The following is an 18,200-nucleotide window of genomic DNA, read 5'->3' as shown; positions in this document are numbered from 1 at the left end:
TTCGGGGGAAGACCTTATAATGATGCCACAGACCAAGTTTGATGAAGATCTATCAAGCAGTTCATGAGAAGAGGTTGCTTAAAGGTATTCTATCTTTTGCTCTAGTACCCCCTACAAAGGGATGTGTGCCACCATTTGCAGAAATTTAAATGCTCCCTTTTGAACAAAATTGGTAGAAGACTTTACAACAATTCTACAAACAAATTTTGTTGAAGATCTATCCAGTGTTTCACGAGAAGAAGACATTTAAAGCATGGCCTCCTCTGCCATTCACAAATGCTAAAAATTCAAAGAACTGGTTATGGATTTTTGAAAGTGGCGACAAGAATTTTATTAAAATGTGGCCAAATTTCAGCAATTCAGCTTCAATCTGGCAGTTTCTCTCAAAAAATGGCTACAACATTCTGAGGTCCAGTGAAGGCCCTGCTGACCAAGTTTGTTAAATTTTTTCAAGAGTTTCATAAGAACAAGTCTTTTAAAGTTTTTTTTTCTATTTTAAGCTTACGAGGCCAAGTGAATGTGAATTTATAAAATTTCAATAATATATTTATTTATATATTAAGAAGTAAATTCTTTATTCAAGTGAGATTATATTTCTTTCTTAACCGTTCTTGTATGTGTTTTCTGATGACTGATCCAAATAAAGCTTTTCCGTTAAGCTCAGTTAAGCCAAAGGCTCATCTACACACACACTGCATGTAAATTTGTTATCTTTTTTTTTTTTTACATAAACATAATAAACTTTTACAATAATCATTAACAAGAACTTTGTTGTCCTCAAAATATTCATGAGAATTAGCAATTTTCTGTTTTACCTCATTCAGGAACTATATATATACATAATTAACCCTGCATCAGGAGATCTATATGTTTATAGGAGAGATCGTCGTGACATCATGCATTAACATCTCTTTATCTGGTGGTGGACAAAACAAATGTTTTTACATCGATCGTGTAAGGGATCGGAACTTTTAATTTTTAATAACTTTTTATGGATTTTAAATTTTCGAAATAGTAATTAAAAGTAATCAATAAATTGCTTGCATTACATCCTTTCCATTGATAAAAAAAATATTGATATCGTTTGTATTTTAAGAAAGTTAAAGCTGTTAGAATAACATCACTGTTTACAAAAAAACATGGACTCTCGGTGTCTGCCCACCCGAGCTTTGTCTTATCAGTTCTAAAAATAGAAAATACAACAGATTTGTATGCAAACACGATCTCTCCTATATGAACATGAGTGACTTTCCAGTTTAGTACTCTCCACTGCTACACCGCCTCAGTAGTCTAGTGGTAGAGCGTCCGCTTCGAGTGCGGGAGGTCTTGGGTTCCACCCCTGGCCGCGTGATACCAAAGACGTAAAAAATGGTACTAGTAGCTTCCTTGCTTGGCGCTCAGCATTAAGAGGATGTTGCTAGGACTGGTCAGCTCGGTGTCAGTATAATGCGGGGTATCATGCCACGTGTCTACGGCATGATATTCCAGTGAGGCAGCACTATAAAGATGGGCATTGTGCTCACGTACTGCTACAAATAGACACCGTCGTTTATATGACTGAAAAATTGTTGAAAAAGCTGTTAAACCCGAACACACACACACACACTCTCCACTGCTTTCAGCTGTTATCATCATGTAATCATGATCATTTTAGCCAAAGGTATATACAGTATTCTGTTACATGCCAAAAAGAAAATAACTGATTAATAATCAAATGCATGCATGAATATGATAGTCAAATTATCAATTAATCTAACAATTGTAGACATGTAGAATATTTATCCGAATACAAACTTTGTCCGATTTTTACTGCAATACGAAAATTCCAATTCTGCGAAACCTGTTGAAGGAAACCATTCCATTTCTAGATATGTAATTCATTACAATTTAATCTTAATGATGAATGTAATAATTATTAAATCTATATAAACTAAGACCAATTAAAACAGCAATTTGCCAATAAATACTTTTCCTTGCCTTTTTTTTCTGAAACCGGAAGTCACATATTTAATTGTTTCCTATCAAACAAAAGATATATTTCTACAAATATTTGTATCTGAACAAGATGTTATTGCATTTAACTTGAAGCTGAATAATGGAATCTCCTCAAGGATTTGTAGAGGAGATAGAAACCAACGAATTATCATTCTACGAGGTAATTTAGACACTAATTGGGGCACCTTGCATGGTAGAGTAGTCCCTGGATGTGGTATAATTTGGGTAAAATGATTTTCCTTTTCGCACAGCCTTATTATAAATGTCCAATGGACAAAGATAGAAATTGGCGATAAATGCTCAGGAGGCCAGTCTGGGACAGTAGACCAACTAATTTGACGCGATCGTAGGAAATATTGAGCTATTTTTCTTGGAAGTGTTTAAAGGTGCAGATCCGTACCTCAAGACAAGCCTGTTAGGGGTTTTCTAGGGGTATGGACCTCCTTTTTCTAGAGATTTAGGGTTAAATATATCATAAATTTTGTTGAAAATGAAATAAAAAAATTAGACTTACCAGTGTTCACTTAAAACTTGGATCTAAATGGTTTACAGATACCAGCTAGTGTTAACCCGATTGTTTACCATCTCTTTCAAAACCTAAATAACTGAGGAAATTCAAATGAATACACTGTTCTGTGCCGATTAGTTTGTTGTAAAATTCACTGTTGATAACAGATAAATGAGTGCTAATGTAACCCTTCAATGAATTCTATTTGAAATTCAGCAGAAAAAAATAAATTAAGCATAATTATACGTACCTATTTATTTTGTTATTTAACAAGATATATTGATAATCGGCACGGAACCAATTGTTTAATAATCAATTTACCAACATTAAGTAAAAGAAACTGTTTGTGAAAACGTCCCTTGTATCTCGTAACGGCTACAAAACGTGTGGAAAACAAATATCCTAAGGGTTAATTATCATTAAAAATAGTTTTTCCCCAAGGTATTTAACATTATTTTTTTTAAACTTTATATCTTTTTTTTTCTGCCAGTTCGAATTCTCAAGATTTATTTGGTGTTCCTTGGTTATTTACGTTTCAAAAGAAAATGTAACAAATCGGGTGAACGTTGTTATCTGTAAACCGGCCATTTAGATCCAAGTTTAAGGTGAATTCTGATGAAGTCTTATAAATTTGTTATTTCATTTTCAACAAAACTTGAAATGTAAATGACCCTTAATCTCTAGAAAAAGGAGGTCCGTATCCCAAGAAAAACCCTAACAGGTTTGTCTAGAGGTACAGATCCGCTAGACACTTCCATTTTTCTTATGGGCAATATCTCACTTTTGTCAAACAAAGGACAAAAATTGTGGGGGAAATTCCCGATGAAATTGTCATTGGTGCTGATTTGGGTTTAAATGCTGATTTTGTTGAATATGAGATTAATTAATTATCATAAATTCAAATAGAACTAACGTGTATCAAAAGGGGATTCAATTCCTCATTGATTAATGTAAAAATTACCAAATAATTTACAAAATTACGAATTTTCTGCTGATTTAAACCTATGTATGTACTGTACACGATTAAGGTTTACCACGTTCACAAGGCAGTATGCGCAAGTGATAAAACTAATAACTTAACATGACTGTGTACTGTGATTTATCCTCCATTATTTTGGTCCCTCGAAGTTTTGACGGTTAGACTGCCCGTCACAAATATAAAACAGTCTGACCGTCAAATTATTTTGACTAAAGATCCAGTAATTGGACCTCCAAACCTTGAGTTTCTGGATCAAACATACAAAATAACATAGCCTCATTCAAAATTTTCAGTATATATTTCTCTCTAATAAGTTTACATTCACTTCACATTCTATTTCTTTAAAACACTTACCTTTAAATAGCTGCCCTGATTAAATGCCCCGAAAGAAATATGTATAAAATTTTGTATACATATTTTGTAACTCTGCTGACTTCTTACATTAGAAGACATTTCATTCTTACAGATTGTTGGCAAAGGAGCATTTGGTGTTGTGAGCCGAGCAAAATGGCGGGCTAAGGATGTTGCTGTGAAGATAATTGAAACAGAATCAGAAAGGAAAGCCTTCCTGACAGAGCTTAAACAGTTGTCTCGAGTCAACCATCCTAATATTGTCAAATTATATGGAGCATGTACAAGAGCACCGGTAAAAACAAGTTACCTTAATTCATCTGTTTCATAATAGGAACTATGATACGAAACTAACTAACAGATTTTTAGTGTCAATTTATAGAAGTTAAACTATTAATTTGTTTATGTAATGCTATCAAATTATTTTTCATGTTAAAAAGTCCTAATGGAAAGCTTAAGGTACACAATCTACTTACCGGTATATGACACTGGGACTTTTTGGATTTTTTTTTTACCAAATTGTAAGAGGCTGATAATACTTCAGGCCTGATTGGGAATCTAACCTAGGACCTCTCACACCTATGGTGTATTTATAGAAGTTGAACTATTAATTTGTTTATGTAATGCTATCAAATTATTTTTCATGTTAAAAGTCCTAATGGAAAGCTTAAGGTACACAATTTACTTATATGACACTGGGACTTTTTGGATTTTTTTACCAAATTGTAAGAGGCTGATAATACTTCAGGCGTGACCGGGAATCTAACCTGGGACCTCTCACACCTATGGTGTACACTCTACCACGTTGCTGTAAAAGCTAGCTCAATAGCAAGGATGTATTTGCACCCTTTAATATACTCTACCCTACTACAAAATTACATGCAACATTGATGAAAAGTCATGTACCAACAAAGCTAGTGCTTATCTTTCCTTATTGTTTTAAATCTTTAGGTATGTTTAGTGATGGAATATGCAGAAGGGGGCTCTCTGTACAATGGTAAATATTTCATATGCTAATAAACATTCTTTAAATCTATCAAACTTTTCAGACTACAGTACTTTCATTAATACTTAAGATAAATTAAATTGAGCCCCACCCTAAGAAAACCAACATAGTACATTTGCAACCAGCATAGATCCAGACCAGCCTGCGCATTCATGCAGTCTGGTCAGGATCCATGCTATTCACTAATGGTTTCTCTAAATGCAACAGGCTCAATTAAAGAAACTTAGGGTGAGAAAATGGGGAGCTGCCTACCCAGATACGAGAAAATAGTATTTGCTGTCAATTTTAAGGGAGGCTATTCATTAACAGCTCATAGCTTGATACCTTGCATTGTCTCAACTGAAAATTAAAACATGAAGTTCTTGCCACTGATGTTAAAGCTGGTAAATAATGAAAGACTAAGAAGAAATCATAGTCATGTTACATAATTGGTTTACTGGTAGCTGGTTACCATTTTGCATGCCATATAATATATGGTATACCCATATTTGAAGCATTCTGCTGTGAAATTTCATTTCAGTTTTACATGGAGTAGGTCCACAACCTACATATACAGCAGCACATGCAATGAGCTGGGCTCTACAATGTTCCAGGGGTGTTGAGTACCTACATAGTATGAAGCCCAAAGCCCTTATACACAGAGATCTCAAACCACCTAAGTATGTTATTTATACTTTGTTGTTTTGCATGTGTTTCTTATCGACACATATTCATTTATACTGAGGATATAGCCCGCCCGCTTAGCTCAAAAGGGAGAGCATAGATCTACAGATCTCAGGGTCGTGAATTCAAGCCCTTGGCGAGGCGTGATGTTCTCCGTAGCGATTTGATAAAAGACATTTTGTCTGAAATCATTTGTCCTCCACCTCTGATTCATTTGGGGAAGTTGGCAGTTACTTGTGGAGAACAGGTTTGTACTGGTACAGAATCAAGGAACACTGGTTAGGTTAACTGCCCGCCATTACATAACTGAAATACTGTTGAAAAATTGTGTTAAACCCAAAACAAACAAATTGCTGAAATTTCAGCTAACTTTATATGTAAATTTCATTTTGTATCATATTGAAATCATTACGATTTTTCAGTGTTATTATATTTTCTGGTCCACTGGGATCATAGAATGCATTTAATTTTACTATAATTATAGAATTCTGCTTAAGGTGGTGGGAGGTGTACATTTCATGACCTCTCGTGAACAGACTCAGTAAGACTGCTGTTATTTTGCTTGGTTACATTTTGTGATTGCAAAGGATCTTCTCAAAGATTTTATTATAGATACAAAAGCACCAGAGGTTCAATCTGTTGAAGATCAGGATGATTTTCTTCTTCTTCAGATTTTGACTTCGATGTTAATATGCTGAGAATTCTGTTTTGCCCTGTTTTCTTAACCTGATACTGATTTTAATGAAACTTTGCAGGAATGGTTAGTTCTTAATTCAAAATTTGTGCAAAGTTTCAGCAGTATAGTTACATATTGAACAAAGTCAATTGACACTTGCATTTCTTATACTGACTTTTAAGCTGGGACAGATTTTGTACAATGTCAGAAATGTAGAACTTTTTAAATAATTTGAATATCTCCATTTAAGATAACATAAAGTATTGAAAAAAAAAAAATTGTAAATTTTCAGTTTGTTACTGATAATGGGAGGTACAGTGTTGAAGATTTGTGATTTTGGTACAGCTTGTGATATTCAGACACATATGACAAACAACAAGGGAAGTGCTGCCTGGATGGCTCCTGAAGTGTTTGAAGGTAACATTTGAAGTTACAGTATGTTTTGGATCAATAATGGCCAAGCTGAGGCCACTGGCCTTGAATCAGTAACCCCATGAAACACTGAATTCTTTAACCCTTATCATGCTGGACATGATTGGTTCTGCCTTTGCGACCAATGTAGATCATGATAAGCCTGCACATCTGTGCAATCTGATCATGATCTGCACTGTTCGCTATTCAGTCAGTATTTTTATGTATGCGCCCCTTTCAACAGTTAATGGTACTGTCCAGTTGGATGATGAACAAAATTAGCATGGTAAGGGTTAAAGTCTGGAAGTCTTCAACTGACATATTACAAAAGTTATAAAATGTTTATAACTTACAATTCTTCAGATCAATCTTTTAATCTGTTCTGAATACTTTCAACTAGACAGTAGTTTAGTGGAATAAAACATTAAACTGTCTGTAGATTGCAGCTGTATGTTTATGATAATATATCTGTTGAACAAAAAAAGGTCTAAGTTTCTCTCAACTATCAATATTCTTGGTACCTAATGTAGAAAGAGTACTATTGAGCACCACAGTGTGAAAACCAACTTTAGAGCTTTGTGACTGGCAAGGAGCCGCACCATGAGAAAACCAGCATAGTGCATTTGCACTGTCTGGTCAGGGTCCATGCTGTTTGCTTTCAAAGCCTATTGCAATTAAAGAAACCGTTAAGTGAACAGCATGGTTCCTGACCAGACTGCGTGGATGCGCAGGCTGGTCTGGATCCATGCTGGTCGCAAATGCACTATGTTGGTTTACTCATGGTGTGCCTCATTTATTTTCAGCACTTATATGATAAGGGAACAGTATGGATCCTGATCCGACTGCACGGTTCCGATTTGTCAGAAAAATGGCTGCCAGAACTAAAAACAGACAATTCCTCTATAAACATTTCTCATACAGAACTGATGAAGTTAAAAATCATTTTTCAGGAATGTTCTTTAGATGACTGTCTACCAGTTATGATTCAATTTTCTTGATTTATCAAAAATAACATGGCCGCTAGAGTTAAAAATAGAAAAAAAAATATTAAAATATAAACTTCTTCTTGACCACTGGTCTGATATTGAAATAATGTCATAGGATTATTTCTTGGATGAGTCTTTACTTAATATCTTGAGGCCATCTCAATTTTCAAAACAAAAAATAGCTGCTGGGTATGGGACAAGTTTTCTCTGTATGACTGTATGGACAATGTTGCAAAACTTCTCTGACACAGCTGGCCTGATCTCAAAATCAGTGAAGACAATTGTTCCTTGGATGATCCATATGAGCCGTGCCATGAGAAAACCAACATAGTGGGTTTGCGACCAGCATGGATCCAGACCAGCCTGCACATCTTCGCAGTCTGGTCAGGCTCCATGCTGTTCGCTTTGAAAGCCTATTGGAATTGAAGAAACTGTAAGCAAACAGCATGGATCCTGACCAGACTGCGCGGATGCGCAGGCTGGTCTGGATCCATGCTGGTCGCAGACCCACTATGTTGGTTTTCTCATGGCACGGCTCAATTATGTGTTTATATAGCTGCTTGAGCTGTGAAACTCAGGTAAGCAATATAGGATCATCTTATAATTTTCTTGTTTTATAGGAAGCAACTACAGTGAGAAGTGTGATGTGTTCAGTTGGGGTATAATCCTTTGGGAAGTGTTCACAAGAAGAAAACCTTTTGATGAAATAGGTGGACCTGCCTTCAGAATAATGTGGGCAGTACATAATGGTAACAAGTCATATCTAAGTTAAACCATTCGCCTGCTTGCTGAAAGTGATTCTGCCTTTGCGACCAGTGCAGAACAAGATCAGCCTGCACATCTGTGCAGGCTGATCATGGTCTGCACTGTTCACAATTCAGTCAGTAAGTTTTCAGTGAACATCCCCTTCGAATAACAAATCGTATTGCCCAAACTGAATGATGGTCCAGTCCATTTTAAAATATTGGCGGGGTAACAAGTCATATTTCAAAACATAACCTATCTGCTTTATATTTGGTATGGTTGTCATTCAGCCATGGAAACCTTTACAAAAACAACATTAGAATATATGCATTACTTTTACTTTGAATGTATCATATTTGTAAATGGGCTGTTAATTCATCTTCAACTAGAATTTTTGTATTATAGAGTAAAATTGTGCAGTAATGTGTAACTTCACAAGTTTACAGTAGAAAAGATAAAATTGTGCAGAAATGTAATTTGTCTTAAAAAAAGGTAAAAGTAAGCTGAAAATTTTTAAAAGATATCTAATTGCCAGCTTTCACTAAAATGTTTAAACTTTAGATATTGACTTCAAATATATAAAATCCTCATTAAATGTATTTAACTTTACTAGATGGAAACTTGCATTATAATTAAATATAATGCAGTAACAGTTGATTGTTGAAAAAAAACAACAGCCAGATTTCTAGTGGTAGTACACATTTCTACTGTGTTTTTAGCTCACCTGTCACATAGTGACAAGGTGAGCTTTTGTGATCACCCTTCGTCCGTCGTCAGTCCGTGCGTGCGTCCATCCGTGCGTGCGTGCGTCAACAATTTCTTGTCTGCACGATAGTGGTTTCATGTATGATTTTGTTTTAACCAATCTTGCACACAACTTGTATCACCATAAGATCTCGGTTCCTTTCTTGAACTGGCCAGATCCCATCATGGGTTCCAGAGTTATGGCCCCTGAAAGGGCCAAAATTAGCTATTTTGACCTTGTCTGCACAATAGCAGCTTTATTTATAACTTGATTTTTACCAAACTGGCGCACAACTTGTATCACCATAAGATCTTGGTTCCTTTGTTGAACTGGCCAGATTCCGTAATGGGTTCCAGAGTTATGGCCCCTGAAAGGGCCAGAATTAGCTATTTTGACCTTGTCTGCACAATAGCAGCTTCATTTATGATTTTATTTTAACCAAACTTGCACACAACTTGTATCACCATAAGATCTTGGTTCCTTTCTTCAACTGGCGAAATTCCATCATGGGTTCCAGAGTTATGGCCCCTGAAAGGGCCAGAATTAGCTATTTTGACCTTGTCTGCACAATAGCAGCTTCATTTAGGATTTGAATTTAATCAAACTTGCACAAAACTTGTGTCACCATAAGATCTCGGTTCCTTTTTTAAACCGGCCTGATCCCTTAATGGGTTCCAGAGTTATGGCCCCTGAAAGGGCCAAAATTAGCTATTTTGACCTTGTCTGCACAATAGTAGCTTCATTTATGATTTGATTTTAACCAAACTTGCACACAACTTGTATTACCACAAGATCTTGGTTCCTTTCTTGAACAGGCCAGATTCCATCATGGGTTCCAGAGTTATGGCTCCTTAAAGGTCCAAAATTGGCTATTTTGGCTTTTGCAGCCATATAGATTCTTCATTTATGGTTTTATTTGATACAGACTTCCAAAATATCTTCAACAACAATAAATCTTGGATTCCATGACAAATCAGATCCAGTCGTAGGTTCCAGAGTTATTTTATATCTGATTACCTCCCCTGATTGTAATCAAAATGGATTTATATCAGTAAGTATTTATAGGACTTATTTGAAATTTCATTATTGTCATTAGTTGGACTGAGCCAATCAGGGTAGATAACTATGGACTGATTTTATGTCAAATTACCTCCCTTTATTTCAGATTAAAATGGGTATATCTCCGTAACTAATGAAGATACTGATCTGAAATTTCCTTTATGTCAACAGATTTATTTGGCAGATCCTTCTTTTGTTCACTTACAATAATTTTTTTTTAATTACTTCCCTTTTACGTTACTATAAATAGCTTATTTTTAGTAACTTTTTTATTATTGGCCGTAGGGAAAAACCGAGACCACGTTTCTGTGGTACAACATGGATGGTACCTCCAATTTTTAGGTGTATTTTGACATATCTGTACCTTGTAAGAATTTTTTTTTCTTTTTGGTTAAATTTCTTCCCTTTGTTGTTCCTGTCCTTTGGACTTAGATATTTTTTCTGAGGACCTTCTTGTCCTCAAGTGCAATGATAACAGGTGAGCGATATAGGGCCATCATGGCCCTCTTGTTCTAAATATGTAAACAGTGTGTACTATTTCAAACCTAATGCATAGTACTGTTGCTACATATATAATTGTTAATTTTATGTTTACAAACTATTGTTCATGTGTTTTGAATACACTTGTATGAAATTTGGATCTGATATGCCTTTAACTTTACAGTAAAAAAGGACAAAAATGTGCAGTAGAATGAAACTTTACTGTAAAATGTTCATTATGCAGAAGGATTTAAATGTAATAATGTATAATTTTCAGGTACTAGGCCACCATTGATAAGAAATTTGCCAAAACCATTAGAACTGCTAATGACCAGGTAAAGATATATAAAATCTTCTCACTTTTTTACTATAATAGAGAGTTTCATCAATTACTAAACAGATAGACACTTCAAACCTTAAGGAACTAAGGTTATCTAGGAACTATGGGGATTGTGGAGCAAGTACATTGTCCTGTAGGTTTTTGAATTACATAATACTTTTTGCAGATAATTTCCCTGACGTTTAATAGAAACTTGAGCGAAATATAGATTTTGCTACTTTAAAAAAATCCTCATGAATTTCTGTACAGCATTGCTGCAAGTCATACTACTACTAGTATCTGGATTATTATCACATAAAAATCAAATGTATGAGAGTTGGTGCAACACTTCTAATAAAATCCTGTTTTTATAGATGAAATACAGTGTTCCCAGAAACCCCCAAATGGGTGTTTTTCACCCCCAGAATGGTACTTTGCATCCCCAGTTTTGGAGACAGCTGTTATATATCTCTTAGTGAGGGAGTGCAAAAGTGCAAGAAAAACTCGGTTTTCACCCCCAGCTTTAAATGCCAGCGGGAACACTGAAATATTTCATACATTATTTACACAGATCTTGGTCGAGTAATCCTGCAGAGAGACCGTCCATGGCAGAGGTTGTGAGGATCATGTCACATCTGTTTCAGGTAAGAATATCTTGTCTAAGCAACTTGTTTTCATGAAAAAGTTATGCCGTGGATAAAACTTCCGTATTCTTGATGTATATAAACCACTGTTCAATTTCATTGAACAATATTTATGGTATTTATCTTGGTTCACCTTAGGTAAGGTTACATGAAATGTGTTATGATACTAAGTTCAAATTCCTATTATGCTTATTGACTGCTTGGATTTTGAAACTGTTAGTAAAACTTAAACCTGTCTTGAACCTGTCAAATGCAGTATTGACCAGCCAGTCTTGGATTGTGTTATTAAATGTTGTCACTGTGCAAAGGATTTTAGTATAACTTTTTGATTTTTTTTATAAGGTAAACTGCATTTTTCTGAAGTTTTAGGTACTTTGTACTTTAATGGTATTTACTGTTATTATGTCCCCCTTCAAAGATGTTAGTCTGTCCACTTAGCTTAATAGGAAGATTATTATTATTATACCAGATTTGTTGAGCACCCTTTTCATATGTAATATACGTTCAAAGGCGCTTTACAATTAAACATGTGACATATCACAGATATGTAGGAAAATAACAAAACATGACATATGCAATCACAAAATTGAAACTGAACAATTTGATTAAACGCCTTTTTCATAAATGATAATTATATTCAATGGCGTTGTACATAATAATAAAAATAATAGTTATTACAACAATATCATCAATGAACAATGATAATATTTACAGCCTTATTGTAACAAACAGCCATAACCGCACCCCTCCCCTTGAGGTCGACTTACCCCTATTGCCAATACCAGTGCTTTAAGCACCTGGTATGCCCAGACAGGCTGCATATAGAGGTTCAACCCCCCGGTTAATGGTGCCATCATATACTGAATTAGATAGAAATACCACACACTTCAAGTGAAACTCAAGTCTTGCAAAAAAAATTGCAAAGAGCGCAGATCTGTGGATTGTAGGGTTGATGCATTATGTACTCCTTGATGATTGTTAGAAGACATTGTGTCTGATATCATTTGTGCTCCACCTCTGATCTATGTGGAGAAGTTGGCAGTTACTTGCAGAGAACAGGTTTGTACTGGTACAGAAAGCAAGATAATTGGTTAGGTGAACTACCTGCTGTTACATAACTGAGATATTTTTGAAAAAAATGTGCTAGACCAAAAACAAACAAAGATGGAAAATGTCAGTAGGACTCTGTCTGCCTCGGTAGCCTAGTGGTAGAGTTCCCACTTCGAATGTGGGCATTTGTGGGTTTGATCCCTGGCAGCGTCATACCAAAGATGTAAAATAATGTACTAGTAGCTTCCTAGCTTGGCACTCGGCATTAAGAGGATAGTGCTAGGACTGGTTGGCCAGGTGTCAGTATAATGTGACTGGGTGGGGTATCATGTCACATGTCTATGACGTGATATTCCAGTGAGACAGCACTATAAAGTTGGGCATTTCGCTCACTGCTACAAGTAGACACTGTCGTTTATATGACTGGAAAATTGTTGAAGAAGACGTTAAAATCGAAACACACAAACTGTCCATCTGTCTGTCTGGTTTTGCTATGTATGCGGAAATGAGAGAAAACTGGAACTGTGTGCTGTCAGATTTCTAAGACTAGTTGCAATGTGTCAGTAGATGACACTTCATGGTCACAGTGACCTTGAAACAAACAAGTTCTGATCAATAATTTGAAAATGCATGGATGTTTTGTCCGAAGTACGTAGGATGATTGCCTGTTGTCAGTAGATGAAATTACTGTTTCATGGATCAGTTCATCATAGCTTGAGACTGAAAACAGTGTCCAAATGCTTGGACCTAGAGCTGCCATTTGTCTGTTGAGTGGATTGTTCAACTGAGGGTCAGTATGTCTAAGGTCAAGGTTGCAGTGATTGAAAACAGTCTCCTATATATAACTTGAGACCACTTAAACCTGTGGCATTCAAACTTTATAGACTGATTGATTGGATAATTAGATGATCCCTGTTTTTTCGGAGGGAGAGCAGTGGTGGTGGTTGTGGGGGCAGTACCTTAAAGGTCAAGGTCACTGTGATCTTGAGACAAAATGTGATATATGATCACTAACAGGAGTTTGCTTGGGCATATGGCCATCAGACTTCATCATATGATTGCATGTGGTCATTAGGCACCTTCTATTGTTCCGTTTGAACAGAAAACTGTTCAGTTATGGAGAATAATATCAACTTTATAGAATGATACTTTGTAGTCAGTAGATTACCTAAAATGATTTTAAGATCATTGGATCAAAGGAAATGCAGAGCTACATCATTCTGGCCTTTACGGGGTAGTTTTAAGAAAGGTTTCTTTTTCTATAATTTCAGTTTTTTGCTGGAGCAGATGAGCCCCTGGTTTATCCTGCATACAGTGATGATGAATCACTAGACTATAGTAAGTATTTTATATGAAACAGACTATAATTAAAGCTGTTCTCACAACTGAAGTTTGTCTTTGAGACAGCAAGTTTACAGTTGTTTTACCTGAATTGACCTATAGAACTTAACTGTGAAATAATGCAATGTACTACATTATTATGTAGAAGTAATTATATATTCATGATGTGATGTAATTTCCAGTACTTGTATGTAAAAAAGCTACTTCAGTTCCTTATAGTGTTTTTGCGCGTGTCTGAAGTTTGTACAAGTTCCTGATTATTGTTTGTTGGCAAATAGTGGATGGGGCTCCTAAATAATCCTGTAACATGAATATTTCACTTACTTTTGCAGCTTTTAGTTCACCGATGCCTATCATAACCCAGTGTTCAGGTCCCCCAAGCACTGTCAGTACAAACAATATGCCACAAGCCACTGGTGGGGAGTCACGCACAAGCACCATCAGTGAGACAGTCCGACATAGTGGGGACTATATACCCCAGTTACCCCACCCACCACACACACCACAGAGAACAGTCACACCTACAGTCACGGAGGTAACACCAACAGTATAAAACTTAGCTGTGGAGAAAATATTTACTTATTGGCAATTGATATTTGTATTTCAAAAATCACATGTAAAGGCTTTTGGCATAAAGGAATGTAAGTTATAATTCTTATTTCATACAAATTCAACTGCATATTTCTGAAAAACAAAAACCAAGAAAAAAAAAACAGTTTTCCTGAGTTGAAACCTGAAAGAAATCAGTTTCCATTACAAATGGAATAAGTATAAACTGTATAATTGAAAATAATTTGGGAACTTGTTTGGAATTTTTTCTGCATGATTGTGCATTTTTTCTCTGTAACAACAGCATTTTATCATTTACATTTGTATTGAAAAAATATTGAAGGGAAGTAAGCAATGAAATACTTTTAGAACTGATTGTGTCTATTCCAGGAGGAGAATCGAAGTCAACGGAGTGCTCCCCCTTCCCTGGCTGCCAGTCGAGAAAGCCTGATTGGCATACAGAGTCCCAGGTCTGGTACCCCAGTCGATCATCAGCAGAAAAGGTAATAAATAGTTGAGCCACGCCATGAGAAAACCAACATAATGGCTTTGCGACCAGCATGGATCCAGACCAGCCTGCGCATCCACACAGTCTGGTCAGGATCCATGCTGTTCGCTTTCAAAGTCTATTGCAATTAGAGAAACCGTTAGTGAACAGCATGGATCCTGACCAGACTGCGCGGATGCGCAGGCTGGTCTGGATCCATGCTGGTCACAAAGCCACTATGTTGGTTTTCCCATGGCATGGCTCAATTGCAACATTTAAGGTTTGAGCTTCTGTCTGCTTGACCAAGACCAACTCTTGCTCATTAGCTGTACAGTATGTGGACTAAGGCTGAATGGTTTAGTTCTGTGACTTTTAATCACTTTCACCTCACAGCTGTAGGTTCGAAACCTTACTTTGGGGTGTAGAATCTTTATTGTTTCTTGTGAGGAAGCCATCTAGCTGGCTTATTGAAGGTCATTGGTTTTACCTAAGTGCCTGCCAGTGTATGAATGTGGCTCTGGGGTTTCATGTGCTGGACTTGATTGATTCTGCCTTTTCGACCAGTGTAGATCTTGACTGCCTGCACATCCATGATCGGCAGTGTTCGCCATTCAGTCAGTATCATTTTGGTAAGCACCCTTTTTTACAGTCAGTGGTACTGTCCAAATTGAAAGATGGACAAGTTCATTATAGAAATTTTGCAGTGTTAGAGTTAATATCCGTTAGAACAATCAAAGCTGTATAGTTTATTCAGTTAATTAACAATTTTACTGTGCAAATAACAGTTTGCTTTAACTTACAGATATTCTGCTGATTTAACCAACCTTCAAGAATATGACATTATGTCTCAAGGTGTTGGAGTCCATCCTAAAGGTAAATTTTTGTCTGTTAATATAGTAATCTATAGTAAACTAAAATCTATAAATATCCTTGTAAATGAAACAGATGCAATACAAGTCTATACCTATGATAAGTATCATTATGAATTCCATGCCGTGTGCCGTGACTTAATTTATTACTAACCAGATTGCTCTATCTGTCAAAGTCATCAAGAAAAATACCCTGTGTGCCTATATTTATTTCAGATTTTTTATAGCATGTTTATTAATTATTTGTGAATTTTGTATTTTATCAGTACAGTCTAACCTGCTTTAGTGGTCACCTGTATGTAATGTGACCTTCCTTGGACTGTCCACTTTGTGGTCCTATTGTTAAAATGTGGTTATAAAATGACACTTTACATACCCTGATCCTTGTCAACATTTTATTTCCAACTAGACCAGTGTAAACATGGATTCAAGTGCTCAAGTACTCAAAAATGTGAAACAGATGCTTAATTTGTTCAAGTTAGTCTGCTTATAATTTGCTAAAAGTACAAGAAAATTCAAAATGATTTGTGTGCTGATGGCAACAGATTACATTGTTCATGTTCAAAACATTTTAAAAGCCAAATTATAAAACAAGGGTCTTTAACGTATTACTGGTATATACAACAGAAATGTTATCAAGTGCTGTTGTCTTACATCAGAAACTGGGATATAACGGTCAGTCCATAGAGATCACTTTCAATCAGGCCCTTTAGTGGCTGCTATAGACAGGTTAGACAGTATTTGAGCCACGGCATGAGAAAACCAACTAGGTGCATTTGCGACCAGCATGGATCCAGACCAGCCTGCGCATCTGCGCAGTCTGGTCAGGATCCATGCTGTTCGATTTCAAAGCATTTTGTAGTTAGAGAAACCATTAGTGAACAGCATGGATACTGACCAGACTGTGCAGATGCGCAGGCTGGTCTGGATCCATGCTGGTCGCAAATGCACTACGTTGGTCTTCTCATGGCGTGGCTCATTTAAAGTATTTTTAGCTTGACTATTCGAAGAATAGGGGAGCTGTCCTACTCGCCCCGGCATTGGCGTTAGCACCCCAAATATTTTCAAAGTCCATTGAGATATTGCTTTCATACTTTGCCTACTTGTTTACCATCATGACCCCATTCTGTAAACAGGAGCAGACAACTCTATCAAGCATTTTGACTGAATCATGGCCCCTTTTTGACTTAGAATATGCTTATTGTAATGTTAAAGTTTGCGTACCACTCCAAATATTTTCAAAGTCCATTGAGATATTGCTTTGATATTTTTCATACTTGTTTACCATCATGACCCCAGTCTGTAAACAGGAGCAGATAACTCTATCAAGCATTTTGACTGAATTATGGCCCCTTTTTGACTTAGAATATACTTATTGTAATGTTAAAGTTTGCCTACCACCCCAAATATTTTCAAAGTCCATTGAGATATTGCTTTCATATTTTGCATACTTGTTTACCATCATGACCCCAGTCTGTAAACAGGAGCAGACAACTCTATCAAGCATTTTGACTGAATTATGGTCCCTTTTCAACTTAGAATATGCTTATTGTAATGTTAAAGTTTTACTCATAGCTTATATTATACTATCAAGCACTGAGAATAGTCGAGCGCGCTGTCAACTGACAGCTCTTGTTTTTTATATTTGTGACGCTTTAATTTTATATTTTTCTTAATACATTTTGTAACAGAATTATCGCAAGCTTTTGTAATGATCATATATCTGCATTCATTTTTTTTTTAGTTTATAATAGTATACCCACAAAGAAATTAACATCGGTCAATGTTGTGTTATATCAGCATATTTCCTAAATCATTCGTTATGTCTCCCACACCACTGTGGTGGGAGACATATTGATTTACTCCTGTCTGTCTGTGTGTGTGTGCGTCCGTCTGTCACAAATCTTGTCTACACTCTTAAGTCGAACATTTCTCATCCGATCTTCACCAAACTTAAACAAAATGTGTTTGCCAGTAAGTCCTTGGCCAAGTTCGATGACTAGCCAAATCGGCCCAGGCACTTTGGAATTATGGCCCTTGAAACATTGTTTTTGATAATCAAAGCACTGAAAGTGTGATTGGGTTGTATCAAAACACTGAAAGTGTGATTGGGTTGTGTCAAAGCACTGAATGTCTGATTGGGTTGTTTTTGGTAATCAAAGCACTGAAAGTCTGATTGGGAATTAAGAATATATAGGGAGTAGGGTTTACACTCAAACATTTCTCATCTGATGATATACTACTATTCAGATGATTAGGCAGTTGTGGGAGACATGCGCTTTTCTCAAAAGCAACTCTAGTTTAAATATAAATCTTCGGACCTCAGTTCCAAAGAGGT

General features: G+C 36.1%; 1 protein-coding gene across 2 annotated transcripts in view; it reads left to right on the top strand.

Annotated features, from left to right (window-relative positions):
- The first annotated feature begins 1,995 nt into the window (after nucleotides 1–1,995).
- LOC123551706 (mitogen-activated protein kinase kinase kinase 7-like) overlaps nucleotides 1,996–18,200 on the top strand; it is a 29,308-nt gene continuing 13,103 nt past the window's right edge. Inside the window, exons 1-12 of one of the 2 annotated variants that reach the window (XM_053541188.1) lie at nucleotides 1,996–2,155; nucleotides 3,949–4,128; nucleotides 4,785–4,830; nucleotides 5,360–5,498; nucleotides 6,471–6,595; nucleotides 8,196–8,324; nucleotides 10,881–10,938; nucleotides 11,494–11,566; nucleotides 13,888–13,954; nucleotides 14,290–14,492; nucleotides 14,897–15,009; nucleotides 15,796–15,866. In XM_053541188.1, coding sequence (XP_053397163.1) covers nucleotides 2,096–2,155; nucleotides 3,949–4,128; nucleotides 4,785–4,830; nucleotides 5,360–5,498; nucleotides 6,471–6,595; nucleotides 8,196–8,324; nucleotides 10,881–10,938; nucleotides 11,494–11,566; nucleotides 13,888–13,954; nucleotides 14,290–14,492; nucleotides 14,897–15,009; nucleotides 15,796–15,866 — 1,264 coding nt within the window. In that variant the 5' untranslated portion in view covers nucleotides 1,996–2,095. The remainder of the gene's footprint in view (nucleotides 2,156–3,948; nucleotides 4,129–4,784; nucleotides 4,831–5,359; nucleotides 5,499–6,470; nucleotides 6,596–8,195; nucleotides 8,325–10,880; nucleotides 10,939–11,493; nucleotides 11,567–13,887; nucleotides 13,955–14,289; nucleotides 14,493–14,896; nucleotides 15,010–15,795; nucleotides 15,867–18,200) is intronic. The other variant, XM_053541189.1, reaches the window with a different exon arrangement.

This window comes from Mercenaria mercenaria, chromosome 4 (assembly GCF_021730395.1).
Source record: "Mercenaria mercenaria strain notata chromosome 4, MADL_Memer_1, whole genome shotgun sequence".
NCBI lineage: Eukaryota > Metazoa > Mollusca > Bivalvia > Venerida > Veneridae > Mercenaria > Mercenaria mercenaria.
Note: the sequence above shows the minus strand (reverse complement) of the source record. Positions and strands in the feature narration are given on the sequence as shown.